Raw genomic sequence first — 15,490 nt, 5'->3', positions numbered from 1 at the left:
ATTTACGTAATTTCCATTACTAGATCACATCAATTTTAAAGAATAGTTCTGCTCCTATAGAAATATATACTTTTTATGTATCTTTCTGGACAAATAGTTTTGTTTTTTTATTTGAAATTGTTGATACTTAAACCTCCATTGTTTAACTTTCTTCTCCCCATTCTGCCGGTTAAAGTAATTACGAAAACCCGGTTGACACATGCTGATGTCAAAGGCTCCATGTACCCTATTTGTGTTGTGATGGTGGAAAACGGTGGATAAAAATCACTCGTTTCACTTTCAGAATTCGATCCATTTAGTCCGTTAACATTTGAAAAGTCCAGAGCCACACTTCAGAATTATTATTATCCCCATTCAAGTTAGCATGGGGCTAAACCAGAAGTTAGCCACTCATGCGGTTCAAGTTTTTGTTGAGCATGGTAATAATAATGTAAAATATGTTGGTAGAGATTGTATTATGGTTGATGAATGTTGTACACATACACTTCAAGATGCCCTTTATATCTGACTACGACTACATTATAGTGGACTTTTGATTAAACTTTAAACTGCTAAACAGAGGGGTAAAAGTAAAAGGTTTTCAGTGTATTTGAAACCTGCAAGTTAAATCTTGTCACTTCCACTACACACAATCCACATTACTGAACCCAGGACTTTGGAAGAAGTGCATCGCCACAGCTCACTAGTCTGAGTTTTCTTCTGTTATGTCACACTGCTGATCCAGGATAGAAAACATGACGGCGGCTGTAAACACTGACTCTGCCTCTTATAATCTCCTCACCGGATGGCACTGGTTTGTACTCGACACCGCAGATACAGTTTTAAATGCACGTGCAGGCGCGCTTAATTATTCTTTATGCATGTTGTTTGTTGGGTTTGTAAATACACATTAAATCTATAAGCCGTTGTTTATGAACTGAAATCAGCTTTCACAATATGTTTCGCTCTGGAAAATTCTCCTCTTGTAAATTCCCAAAAATTACAGTCGGTTTACATGTTCCCTCATATTGCTGCAATGTTTGATCAAGGATCAAAGCTAATATCAAAACATATTGCATATTGTCTTAGACTCAGATCAGACTAGTTCATTTTATTCTGTGAAATCACATTTCTGAGTCCTACAGAAAGCATTAATTATTGCACTGAACCTAAAGTGTAAAATATAATGCTTTCAAACAGAGCTTATGTTTTGGGGCAGTTGTGTGTAAAGCTGCATAGAGTCACATTTATGAATACATTTAGATATAGGCCAATTTCTGAATTTCTGTTTCAACCTCTCACCAATATAATTCAGCGAAGGTGTGATGCAATTACATCTTTTTATATTTTAATATAAACAGTCACTCTGTTTAAATACAGGATAACATGGGTCTGTGAACAATACACCATAAGCAATAAATCAAACCGTGACAAAATTACATTTTATATTTAATCTAATGTGAACCCTACCTTAATAATATAAATGATATCTTTCTCTAATTTAATTGGCACTAGCTTGGTGCATATTGCTAATATAATTCAGAATTTCCATATTTAATGATGCATGCTTTTCATGGTGAATTTTACTTGGAAAATGTCGTCTTTAATGAACCTTAGAAAAACCTCTAATAGGCATAATCTCGGAAAATGTAACTTCTTTATTTAAAAGGTTCTGAGACCAATTTTACTGAGTGCAGTACTTAAAATCCAATAGTTGAAGTCTTAAGGAAGCAAATGTATCTATTTGTAAAGGTAGAATGAGCAAATAGAGTATAATCCAAATGGCAGCGTAACAGCACTGGACTGAACTCTACATGCTTTCATAATTCCTCAGACAAGATATATTTATGCATCAGGAAAGCTTATGTGGATGCACTAAATGTTAAACAACAGGGACATTTTCTAAAATCACCCTTGAGCTTTTTTCTTAATAATAAAAACAAAAATTAATGAAAAGGAAAGTAGTTTTGGAAATCCATAAAGCTTCTAATTTGATTTACCTTAAAGGCAACACTAATTTTTAATTAAAGGGTAAAGAAGTATCTCTGGCATGGGTGTGTAAAATCAGGGTAAAGATATGATTTCCAGAGAAAGGTGTTCAATGAAGTTCTGCACTGGTTGAGTGGACAAATGTGCTCTCCCGGGAAACCGTCTGTGCATTGCGCTTGAATTAAACTCGAGCTGCGCTGTTACATCTCTTTTCTCTTTTTCCCTGTCTATCCACACTCATATGTTCAAAACAAAAACCACGTGCATGCTTGCTGTTGTGCACACGGAAGCTTTTAAAGTGGCTGCTCATCACGTGCGGTGATTTTCCCCACTTACACACTGTGCTTCAGGGGTATTTACAATGCATAGTTCATGACTGAGAGACAAACACTGGACACAAGCTTATAGGAGGGAGACGGGAATGAAGAACTCCGCTGAGAAAATGAGAATAAATGGATGTCAATTTCCATGTGGAATTGGTAACCAATGATCCATTAAGCTAGCCTTTCCACAACAGACAGACAAAATAGCCTGAATTAGAAGTGGCTGACATTTCAGTTAATTGCACTAACCATGTCAGCTCCACAGTCGCTGCAAACCAGGTTAAGTCCTCACCTTCTGCAGCTCACCTCATGAAAAGCATATTCATGCATGCTGAATAAATCACATTTAATATTAGCCTGAATTTGTATTTGATTTGAAGCATTCTTAAATGAAAATGTTTTATCATTGATGAGAGGAAAGAAACGGCTTCAATGACTCTGAAGTTAATATTGATAGACAGGTGCAGCAACCCTCCATTAAAATGCATCCTTTGCTGGTAGTTTATAGAGAAAAGTTGCAAGCCGCTCCTACTTGCTCAACAAACGTGAAAATTAAAAAATATGAAAAACAAAAACACACACCTTGCTGTCATGAAAGCAAAAGGTTTATTCATGTTTGAAATTACACAACTACCACAAGGAAGACTTTTCAGTCCAGGGTGTAGTCTGGTTAGAAAGTAACACTAAACATCTTTAATACATTAGAATCACTGCCACAAATCATTTGTCATGACTTTTCAGTTTCAGAATCACATACAATAGAAAAAAGAGAAAAGAAGTCTTGAACCCTGTTGAACAGAGTTGGAAATGTACAGTTCTGAATACTGAAACCTCTATGCATTACAGTTTTTAGTGATTTTTTTTTTCCTTTTTTTTCTTTTTTGCATGATTTAGTAACAAGATGAGCAACATTCAAAATGTTTTTTTTTCTTCAGTATTTACAACAGTTTTACTGTTTGGTGTTAATTTATCAACAATGTTCATCGCACCCATTCGTAAAAGCCACAGACTAACAACATCTTCGTCCTCCTTCCCCGTCGTATTTTCCACGGTATTAATATTGTTATCATTTTCATTTTTTTACATTTTTGTCATTTTAAGTTGCAGTACAGCAACATCATTTTATTAAAAGATTAAAATATACATTAGATTACATAGAGAATGAAGAGTGTACAGTGTTACAAGATGTAATCAAAATAAAAATAAAAATAAAAACATTAAATAAGGGCCAAAGAAACTATGGTGGTGGTATTGTTTAGAGGTAGTAAGTGAGCACTCTAAGCTACAGAAATGTGGTAAATTATTGGTTCCTATGAATGAGGTAATAAAGCTGTGTATTGATTGGTGGGGATGTATAATTACTCTTAAGCTATATTATGTACAACTTTTCCTGCAGAATGGGGCCTTGCTCCTGTGTGTCATGACGGAATGATCTACTGTGGGGGAGATTTGTTGATTTCCATAAGCAGTACAAAAAAAATGTTTACATATGTACATACTAAACATCAAATTATAAAATATGGAATGGTGTCATGTTATAGTCAAGCAATCAATTACACTTCTTTATGTTCGAGTTTGAATAGTCATTTCATGGTACTAATGTATACAGCTGTAAGGCAAAAATAAATCTTGAAAGTAACTACAAAGCTGCCATTGAGCTGTCAACAGCAGCATTGTTGAGGTGCCGGACAAGACTGCGAGCACATTACAGTCAAAGAAACAGCTGCTTTAATCTATGTATTGTAAGAACTGAAAGAGAAGCCAATTATCAAAATGGAAAGTAGCAATTAAATCAAGAATCAAACAAATGGGCATTTAAAATGTCATAAAATGTCACGGAAAATATGCAAGTGTCATCCAATACTTTGAGTTCAGAGCAGATAATTATTCTGAAAGTTTACAGAGTAACGTCTGAGGGCTGTTTCTATTTGTACATGTGTATGTGTTTACCCCTATACAACAAACAAATAAAAGCATGGCGATTACACTTGATTTATGAAGACAGAAAGAAAACACTGAGCGATCAGGAAACACTTGGTGTTCATAATGGAGGATGTCATTTGCATGTGAGAGGCATGGTTGTGGGAGATTTTAAGGTACAGGAAAACCAATCTGTTGTGAAAAGTTTTTTGTTTTTTTTCAGTTGGTCAGCCAGTTAAAAAGTCCATGCCCAGCTTTATAGGCGAAGATGCATTAGTAGCGGATCAATTCGAGGTATCGGAGTGCACACTTCCAGGTCCTTCTGTTGGAGATATTACAGAAGACGGAGTCGTTGCATCTTGCCATCCCCCATTAGCCTAGGACAGAAAAGGGAAAGGTTGAGATTACAATCACACACTCTGTAATACGAGCTCTGTAAACTCTAGACGCTCCGAAAATGGAAGGGAAACTAAAAAAAGATGAGATTCTGGTTGCACTACGGTGTCAGCTGATATTAAAATGTTGCAGACACAGTGATGCTTTGTGATTAGTCCCGTCTTTGCATTACAGTGGCATCAGCAAAGAGGCTCTCAAAAACAAATTTGTCTTGTGTCCCGACCAATGGGAGCAGTCCCTGAAATCAGTGTCTAAGCAGATTTCAGCAGCGACCGACAGCTTGTCGCTACATATTCTCCTGTCAGTCAGGAAGAGGGAGGGCTCGGGCCGGGTGAGGTGGGGAGAGCTGAGTGAAAGTGACAAGGCAGGGCCTCTCCAAGAGAGCCAGTCTTAGCCAGCCTGACTTTGCTTTGCCCCAGGCGTGACCTAGCCTTTACTGGATCCCTCTACGTCACCACCAACAAAGCTAAAGGTTAGTCTATGCGAATATTTTAGCCAATTTCTGCATTTTTGCTCAAAAACCCCCCAAAAATAGGAGCTTTGCTATTATTTGTTGTTCAGAGCATATTTTATTCCTGTGTTCCTCTTTTGTTCTGCTTCTCTGTTTTCATGTTATTCAGTGCTGTCAGTTAGTGTTTCAGGAGGGATCACACTGAGCTCCGGGGAGCCACTAGGCACAGGTCTACACTGCACATGGAAGTGAGAAACCTTGTGAGAAAGTGAAAAACACTTGATCCTGCTCGGAGTTGACGTGTCTAAAGAGCTTATAGCAATAAAGCTACAGCAAAGATAAAATGACACCAACAGCAACCGCCACCATTTGTTTACATAAAACATGTTAATTTTGTTTCACACAAATCTTTTTTTTTTTTTTTTTTTTTTTTTTTTTTTTTTTTATGTTTAGTAACCTTTCTGTAAATTTAATTCCTTATTTTGATGGTTAAGCTTTAAATAATATTAAACGGTGAATATGCGTGCAATTTACCCAACAGGCATAACAATATAAAGAGAGCAAATGCTGTGGTTCTGATATAGTGCAGAGAGAGCTGTCTGATACTATTTCTCTTTCTCTCTCTCTTTCTCCTTCAGTCTTCATCCTCTCTCATCAACGAAATTAATCTTTACTCTGATAGCTTCAGATTATGTGCTGCTTTACAAAAAGGCGCCATATCAAACCTCATCAGGGAAGATGGAATTCATGGCTGCGGGCGATCACATGTTCATATTTTATCATGAAGATAAGTCTATGGAAAATTCCGTGATGCATTTCAAACAGCTGAAAATGCAACAGATACGGCGCAGAGAAAGATCCCTTTTTTAATTCTCTTTTTCAGTTTTAGTTTTCTTAAAGTGTTTCTAAAGGTAAAGAAGCTGATCATATTCCCCCTAATGTGCTTTAATAAATGCGACCTGTGTTGATGTCAGGTGACAAAGTGGCAATGACTAGTTTTATGGGTCATGCACAGGCTGTCAAGCAATATAATAAACTGAAATTCAATTAAATAGAATTAAACTACAGCATATTTTGATGGGGAAAAACTGCAAGAGCAAATTTTTACACTGCCTTTGTCTCAACAATCTACACCAATAAAAATCAGACTTACGTTTAAGCTATGTGGACTGTACATGGTGTTTCCCCCCGGAGCATCATTGTATCCTGCCGTCTGACTGATAACATGGCGCAGGGTATCCACCTGAAGGGACAGACAAGGTGGACAAACTGGTCAACTGGGTGTCTCGCAGCGGTCCAACGCTAACTGTGAACATGCTCAGTGAAGCAAAAGACACTAACTAGTGTGAAATCAAAAAAGGACTCCTGAGACAGCAAAAGGTACTAAACATATAGCACAGCTCATAGAGTTTCTAATGAGAAAAAAAACAAAAACATACTAATTATGAGCATGCTCAAATCTATTATTTTATATAGTGACTATGGATTTGTAAATAAAAAAACAAACATAAAAGCATAAGTGAAAATAACAGCACATACACTATGGCTCTTTTAAATGAATTTTTATTTCTACCTTAATCATAAATAGGCATTAATTTTTTTTTCTATTTTTTTTTTTTTTTTTTTTCAAAAGTGCATGGTAGTGAGTGTGCGGAGAGTGTGTAACTGCATTAAACTCACAAAATGGAAGACATCAACAACAAACAATAACAAGATGAGACAGGAAGATAGCAATATAGAGTACAGAAAAAAAAAAGGGGAAAAAAAAACGTAGTCCCAAAAACCCAATACCAACCCAAGAGCTCAAGTCAAAGCCAAATGCATTCACAAAATGTTTGGAATAGTAACCAGGATATTGCTTTGTGGCATGGTAGCAGTGGGGTGGGATTATATTTTGGCTGCCAAAATATTCCATCCAAAGCGAAATAGTCAGTAAACACTTCAGTCAATCAGATGTTACTTGAGGCCTCGCCTGGTAATTTGAACTGCCCTCGCATGAGCAGCGTGTATTTCTTATTTTCTATTTTTTGGTTGAATGTGCTTCAGACTGCACTGTGGATGGCTCAGTACACAGGCAAGACAAGGACAGCTCTCTGCACTGGTTGTCAGGAACTGTCCCTGATTGTTGATCCTACCTGTGACTGTACATTGGCTCCAACTTGTGCCCCTTGGTAAGAATCCCCATTCAGACTCTGCATGCTCAAGAACATGTCCCCAGAGTTTGGGAGGTTAAAAGAACCTGAAGAACCTGGAAAGGGAAGATGTAAGTAGCTGAATACATGAGAAGGGCTATAAAGGGAAAACACGCGCACACACACACACACACACACACACACAGAACGCAGACACACACACCACACACACAGAACGCAGACACACACACCACGCACATGTCTGCATAAACAGACCCGACTCAAGCAGACGAATACACCGAAGAAACACTCCCATGAAGCAAGCAACTACAAGGGTGAAGGAAGGAAAGCAAGGAACCAAACAGAGGAGGGCGATATGCAGGAGGACTGAAGATCTTTTCTTTTTTTTTTACGAATGCGGTGAACACAAATGAAATGAATATCACATGACACAAGGGGACCGGTTCTATCTATATGTGGTTGGTCGCTTAAGCTCCCAATTGTTCCACATCACCTACTTCCAATCTAAAATTGGCAGGGAGGTTTCACATGGTAAATGACAAGGACAATAAGAAGCTTATGAAAAGACCAGTACCAGTAAACATGTTGCTTAAAAGAGTGTTTTTGCTCTCTGCAGAATCCAGCTGAAACTCTTCATCTTTCATCTGGAATCCTGGGTGCAAGAAAAAGGGACCACTTCATAAGCTTACCACATCCCGATGCAGGTCAACCTAGCCCAAACTCAGCATGACATTACTAGTTAAACTGGACTAAACATGCCCTTTTAGGCTTCCTGTTTTAATATGATTCAATACGATATAATGATATTTTGGTATAATACTATTAATGTAGGTAAAATGCTCCCAGCAATTAAGTTTCACTTTATTTTGCATCAAAAGCTCTACCATTGTGGGACTACATACCATTACATTACAAATGACAGGAAGTTGACAGAAAGTCAAGGGAAAACAAATCCCATGGCAATATTTTGAAATTCTCCTTTTTTATATATATTTTGCCAAAAATACATGTGTTCTCGGTTCACAAGTCAGGAACGCTGTCTTTATGCATGAGTTTGCTTGGCATCAACTGTCTTATAGACAGGAGACACTGTGATCCCCAAGCTGGGAGCAGAGCCTGTCACTCTTGCCTGTGTGAATGGTGCATGAGAGAGTGAGGCAGGCAGCAGGTTAAGGGCTGAGGCAGAGGGCAGATCTTTTTGTTTTTTGTGTATATGCAGGAGTGCCTACCGGAGTTAGGTGTGGTAGGGGAGTTGGCCTGGCTGTTCTGCACTGCAGCGGCTACAGCGTGTGCTGCATTTACAGCAGTCTTGGCGGCATACAGGTTGGCTTCTTCCTGAAACTTGCCGATATTTTTCTTGTACCGGATCCTTTTGTTGCCAAACCAGTTGGATACCTGTGTGGGAGAGCAGAGGGAGGAGGAGCAGAGGAGTCAGACGTCAAGCAGCCACAGCACCGTGCACTGAGCAGTGTGATTGTTTCAAGATGTCATGTTTGGGTCCATCAAGTACCCAATTCCCAGCCCCTGCAGTAATGTCCGCCGGGTACACAAGCTAATTAAGCCATAATCGGGAGCCACTTGTGTCTTCTCATGGATGGGAGCATGACATGCTCTCAGATCTGTCTCCTGACAAAACTAAAACACAAGGGGCTCCGTTTGCTCAGACACTAAAGTCAGTGTACTATATATATATATTTCTCATATCAGGACTGGTTGTTAAGGATACAGACTCTGACATTTCCCTTAGTTAAATCATATAAATGTTCACATTTAATCCTCTAAAGAATGCTCACTGATTCCACTGAGCAGTGACTCTCGGTGATTGACACCTTTTGTAAATATGTGGACAATTAGTACATTTAAATGATTAAATTACAAATTCCAAATACAGCTGCAAGTTGTTGGTTATTTGTGAGTCTTCAAGTCAGATTTCTCATAAACATTGTAAATATTGGAAAACATGGCATAGTTTTGTTAAATATTGATATTTGACTAAGAATTCTTATTCAAGCATGTATACCACCTTATAATCTAATGAACAGTCACCTCAGTTAACAGTGTGTGTGTGTGTGTGTGTGTGTGTGTGTGTGTGTGTGTGTGTGTGTGCGTGTGTGCGTGTGCGTGCGTGTGTACGTGTACGCATGCATGCTCATTGATTTGGAAAGCAACTTTTGTTTCCAATTGTCAAAAACAAGAGAGGAAGAGGAAGAAGACCTGCAGACATGTGGAGCAGTAAACAGATTGTTGGAGCAGTCAATGTTAACTGGTGTGTTTAAAAAAAAAACAACTTTGTATGTTTTACTGAAGTTAACTGGAACACTAAAGGCACACATTGAGATCAAATTAATGTTAATAAAAACTGGGTACATTCAGATTTAGAGCAGTTGGAAATGTTAATTCTGTTGAATTGAAATGATGACGTCCAACATCAGACACTGAAAAGTTGTATGAGAGGTGAACCTTATGTGTGAATGCTGCCTCTGCAATAACAGTGGAATAATAATGAGATGATGCTTGTTTTTAATGGTCCTATAAATTAGAGTGTCTTGTCACTGTGCTGCAGCCCCCCTCTCAGGCCCTGCAGCCCACGGCTGGACCAGCCAAAGAGCAGCTGCCCCTAATGACGCTTTATTTAATTTCCACCCATGTGCTTAAATTTTAATATCCCCAGCAGCCCGCCAATGCTGTGGCGTAAAAACTGACTGGATTTGCAGGACATCAGATCATTTCTATCCTGCACGTCTCTGTGCTCTAAATCTTTAATATCTAGGCAATTAAAATTAATGACCATTCAGGCGAGGCCCACTGTTGGCAGGGTTTCCTTGACATCAATTGTTTGATGGGTTTACCTAGAGGTTAAACTAACAAGCAAGGTTTAATTGGAAGCAATGAAAGCCCTGGCCATCATCCTTTTTACTTAACCTGCTTATAGTGGATTGTAGAGCCAAAGACGATACAATATTCTCGCTCTTTCAGACAGCTCACAATTTGCCCACAAACCCGAAAACCACAGAAAATGTTTTCTAAAGCTCATCACGCCGTTTAATTTAACAGAATGTTCATACAAACAGTGTATTAAACAGATCTACATTTATTAGATTGTCAGTTGTGCTGTTTCCTCATGAAGACATATCTTTATCATTAAGTGTGACTTAATGGATACAGAATATACATTTGTTTACTGATTAACACAGTATGCAGGACTGAGGCGAGCAAACTCTTAAGTTAAATGTGACAGATTATTTCATCAAATATAAACAACTGAAACATCAACTTTTTACAACTTTTTCTACTCTGTTCTCCTCCCTCATAATGAAGTGTGTTCTGACTAAAGTCTACAACTTCATGGGGTTACAAGCCTGAACAGACTCAGCAGTGTTGGCGTCAAATCTTTGCTCGACACACACATTTCTCTCCTGCCCACTGAACTCCGGCTTTAGTGAAGCTCGGGTTCAGCTAAATATTGAACAAATGCACAACACTGGAAGGTGTGTAGCACAACCCAATCTACACAACTAATTCCCCTTTTATTTCGTGGCAGGCCATGCATTCAATTGACTCCTGTGTTTGGTGAGAACCAGGTTGTGAGGCTGAATTACCTGACATCAGCTGCCTCAAAGGCAGCGATTGTATAATGACCATGCAGACTCCTGGCAAGGACATGATACCGGTGCCTTCATCGCTGCCCACTAGACAGACCGTGGAGCTGTAGTTAATAATTCAAACTATGTATTTCACCCTATTTCAAGTCAATCCTACTCTCTGGTGCATGTAAGGCAATGCATGATCCCTCTGTGATCATATCTGGGGTTATAATGCCCTAATGTAAGCCTTAAATCCAAACACAAAGCTGTCAGTACGCTGTATTTATAATGAATAGTCGAAATATTGAAAAGTGTCACTCAGAAGAAAATGCCTATAAATTTTGACAATGTAAATTTGTCTCTGCTCTGGAGTCAGGTTTTAAATGGTGAGCGGTGTTCCAGTCGCACAGATTACATAAAATATCTGAAAACCCTCCAACCAAACTACAACCATGTAATCCCATGCCTTCATTACAATGCACATGCAAAGTGACAGAGAAAATAGGACAGGCCTCTGCATTTAGAGACCCACTTAGGTAATATTAGCAACGTCAATATATCAATGCACTTCAGCTATTTGCTTTAAACAAACAGGATATAGTAATCAAATCAGACACAGAACAGTCAGATAATAATGTAATCATTCAAATTTTGTTAGTTTGACGTTATCACTGCAGCAATTTAAGGACATTTGAAATTAAAAAAAAAGAAAAAAGAAAGAAAACACTGCATAGAGTTCGCAGTCATGGAGGATGACTGTGCATCACATGCATTTTAAATGATCCCCGCTAAAATGATGCAGGGTATTTCATCAGCGATGATGTATTGAGCAAAGCTGCGGAGCAATATTGGCATACCATTCACAACGGATGGTGTTTACTTAATGAACTACTTGTGCAATCAACAAAGCACCGCAAAAAGAGTTTGGGGGTGTTTGATAAATGACTCGGCCGAGCCCTCGGTGTGACCACAGCGAGCCGTTTGTGACTCTGAAAGGTTCGGCCACGGTGAGGGATAACATACTTACAGAGCACCCGGCATTATGTCAAGCCTCCGACTTTGTTACTCACTTAAAATGAGCCAAAGCACTAAGAATAAGTCAATAAGAATGTCTGCCATGGTCTCCGCTTGTCGAGGAGTCCGCCACTAATGGGGCCTGAGATGAGTTGAAGTGAATTTTTAAAAGCCCCTCTAATTTCTGGATAGACTGATTTTGTTCTCATGGTAACTGGTACAGTGGCCAGTTTTGGGAGGCACTCGGTAAACAGAGTGGAGCTCCATTTCTTTAAACTGCTGTAAAGTACATGATGATCACCAGGTGGGAGGGGGGTAAATAAATTGAGAACGCAGTCTGAAGATTCAAAACCAATTCAACGACCAAAAACGAACAGATAATGTGGTAAACAATAGTCAAAAAGTAAAGTTACATGTGACACATTTGTACACATAATATGGTGATAACATGGGTGTAGTGTAAAAAATATGAATCAATCAAAAATAGGCTGTGGTCTTGTGTGATTTAAAGGTGGGATGTAAATGCTGAAAATTCGTATCCACTTTTTTTTTTTTTTTTTTTTTTTTTTTTTTTTTTATAAAGATAAATTCAAACTTCAAACACTGTATTATAACATTAGCATTGATCCAGTAGTGTGAGGGAGGGAGGTTCTGTGCAGTGGAAAACTGTGAGGCTATTACATACATAAACAGAGGAGGTACAAAAAAAAAATGAAAACAGTGGATCAGGAGAAGTTATGACATACCTGTGATACTGTGATGGTGCTTCCCACCCCCTGAAGGCAAAAAAGAATGGGCTTTTACAGTATCTGACTCTTCATGACTACACTCAATATACCCCTCATCACCCCCTCCCCACACAGAAAAAAACACTGCAGATTATTGTATAGATTCATGTTTCTCTGATATCGTGTCTCATGAGGACAACCATAGAACAATAGAGAATAAAGAATCTAGATAGTAGTCACAATCCTAGCAGGAAAAGAGAGCACAGGATAATAATACTTTGGATGTGGGGGTTAGGTGTGAGAGATATTGCCTTCAGGTTTACCCAACGAGGAGGCTATGATATATATAAAGTGGGAAAGTCGCATCTTTAAGTGTAAAATATAACTGTGAATTAGCAGACTCCTGCAAGGTCACTTGAAGAGCAAACATACAAGTAAATACCCAGTATCATCCAGTGTTTTCAAGCACCAGACTTTAGCTGCTTTTCTTAAAGTAATGGATGATGCCATTTTTTTTTTCCTTCCCAGCTTATGACCTGAGCGACTGACCAGGCAACAGAGAGAGCACACATGGTGGATGGGAATGAGAGGGAAAAATGGCAGGGGAGCCAGCATTGGGGCGGCTAAGGAAGGACAGCATAGTGCTTTGATTGAGGCTGAGATGATATAGGCCTCCCTTCCCTGTGGCCCTGCTCTGACTGACTGGGACCAGCCTTGACTGAAGCATCATTAGGCAGTCACAATGTCAAGGTTAGCAAAGGACATTGTGTCTTGGTGGTGTGACCTACGGTAACTATCCCTCTAGGCTTTAGCCTTTCCCACCTTGATTACCTACCAGCTACTGTTAGATGAGAACTACCCACCTGGGAAACTGTGATGCTGCACTTCTTGGCCAGCTCCTCTTTCGCCTCCTCGCTCGGATACGGGTTGCTGAGGTGCGAGTAGAAGTATTCGTTCAAAATTTCTGTCGCCTGCTTGCTGAAGTTTCTCCTTTTCCGCCTGAGTGAGGAGCAAAACGAGAGAAAGGCCGAGTGAGCCTATTAGTGAGACTAGCATTAACTCATCCATTTGGATTGCACAAATTGCACAATCAATCTCACACATAAATGGTGAAAATAATGAGGAATGGGCTCTAAGGGCCCTCAGGAGCGGGATATCGTGTCCTGCTCCAAGAGTCTTGTCAACACAGAAGAAAAGACCCCAACCAATAAACTGACAAGCACACACAGACACACAAACAAACACACACAGCCACAAAACACATACAATGTTTAATTTGGTCTGTTGGTCTCCAATCTCCAGTCCAAGCGTGTAATGTGCAGAGTTTAGTGCAGCGGATGGGTGGGCTTCGTGATGGAGCGCAAAGCCCAGTCGGAGTGCATCTCGGTACATTATAGAAATCATAGCATGCCCAGTTGAGCATTGTTCCTGAAGTGCCACAGCCCCAGGGATCTCCACTAGAAACAAGCAAGCTCTAACTATATCTGGGTCCCCTTCCCTCCCAAGGGCAGTACTTATCATGTTGTTGAGCATTTGCTTATTTTGCCTTGTTTACTGCGCTTCACACAGGCAGTGGGCAGCAAATGTGCTTCCACTTGGCCTGTTTGGCCCGAACTTGTGCCGCTCTCCGCGGCGCACCACACTGCAGCACGTTGTCAGTGATTAGTGTAATCCAAAACACCTGCTGATGACCTCCCATCTATCCATTGCACATGCCGCCGTGTCATTTGGTCTTAACTGCTCTCAGGTGTGAAGGCAGGATTGTCTTGAAAATGGATAACGCATGGAGCACGAACGCAATTAAAATAATGCATCTCTGTAGTGCTCACACTGTGTGCTGTGCCAGAAAAGTAAGAGAAACTTCAGACCTGCCCACAGTCTAAAAATGACCTCGCCCAATGGATTTGCTTATGTGGGTCATACAGAAGCAATAAAAGTTTCTAGATACCAAACACACGCGCGCGCGCACACACACACACACACACACACACACACACCTATACACGTACACGTATATAGTAAACACGCATGATGCACTGACCTGGCATCAAGGAATCTGGAGCGCAGGATCATGACAGCCTCACAGGTGCTTTGCTTCAGCTGCATCTGGATGGAGCTGAACTTACGGTGGATGATTCCCACCATGCGCTCGATCTCTTTGGGAGAGATGGGCCGCGTGCGAGACTGTTCTCTCAGCAGGTTCATCACGTGCGTAGTGAATTCGTTACACGCCTGCCAAAAGACAGAGTTCTGTAAATGACATGACTCGCTGCAATCAGTTTGTGACAACTTCCAAAAGACTAATTTTTCTAAATTTGTATGAATGTTTCTTATATTAAATTAGTTAATTTCATACGACTTCAACAAAGTGCACTGTTTGACTGAGATGACATAATAGCTGAAGTCATCTTTGAATAAATGCAGATTTGCAGTTTGGCTTGGCCCTAATGCAGAGTGAATTTAAACAGCTTTTCACTAAACCAGTAGTTCATACATGATTAATTAGAATAACTCATTTACGTAGTGCACACTTTAGCTCATTACTCTGAGTAAAATTCGTTAAGTATTTACATTTAGATAATTAAAACCTGGAAACACCCTTAAGAAAGATGCATTTACTCCAGGCGAAGTGTTGTGTGCCCCCACATGCCCACCTCGTTTCTCGGAGAGCGCAGAGTAAATTAGTCTAATTTACCTCGCTGGCTTGCTGAGGCATCACTGTTACACCTTCTATTTTCGCCCATAATGCCTCTGTGTTTAATGGCAGGCTCAAAGTGCTAGGTGAAGGAGCTGATCATACTTTCATTTAACACAGAGGACTGGGGCACTCCTTTGGATCTCTCGATAATCAACTACAGCACAGTGAATAATGCTGCAATTTTTTTTCCGAGCTGATAATACATTCTCTCTCATTATACATATTCACTTCAATATTCTAGATGATGTAAGAAAT

General features: G+C 39.7%; 1 protein-coding gene across 5 annotated transcripts in view; it reads right to left on the bottom strand.

The window, feature by feature from the left end:
• Nucleotides 1–2,878: 2,878 nt before the first annotated feature.
• Nucleotides 2,879–15,490, bottom strand: part of pbx3b (pre-B-cell leukemia homeobox 3b) — a 58,381-nt gene continuing 45,769 nt past the window's right edge. The window contains exons 4-11 of one of the 5 annotated variants that reach the window (XM_069178502.1): nt 14,579–14,769; nt 13,401–13,536; nt 12,556–12,585; nt 8,441–8,606; nt 7,786–7,863; nt 7,194–7,306; nt 6,212–6,301; nt 2,879–4,588 (exon numbers count right to left, since the gene is read on the bottom strand). In XM_069178502.1, the coding sequence (XP_069034603.1) occupies nt 4,496–4,588; nt 6,212–6,301; nt 7,194–7,306; nt 7,786–7,863; nt 8,441–8,606; nt 12,556–12,585; nt 13,401–13,536; nt 14,579–14,769 (897 nt within the window). In that variant the 3' untranslated portion in view covers nt 2,879–4,495. The remainder of the gene's footprint in view (nt 4,589–6,211; nt 6,302–7,193; nt 7,307–7,785; nt 7,864–8,440; nt 8,607–12,555; nt 12,586–13,400; nt 13,537–14,578; nt 14,770–15,490) is intronic. The other 4 variants (XM_069178504.1, XM_069178505.1, XM_069178506.1 and 1 more) reach the window with 4 other exon arrangements.

Source organism: Embiotoca jacksoni, unplaced genomic scaffold, assembly GCF_022577435.1.
Source record: "Embiotoca jacksoni isolate LCO1_2020_lvr unplaced genomic scaffold, fEmbJac1.0.p SCAF_8, whole genome shotgun sequence".
In the NCBI taxonomy this organism is placed as follows: Eukaryota; Metazoa; Chordata; class Actinopteri; family Embiotocidae; genus Embiotoca; species Embiotoca jacksoni.
This window is presented reverse-complemented; position numbering and strand designations above follow the sequence as displayed.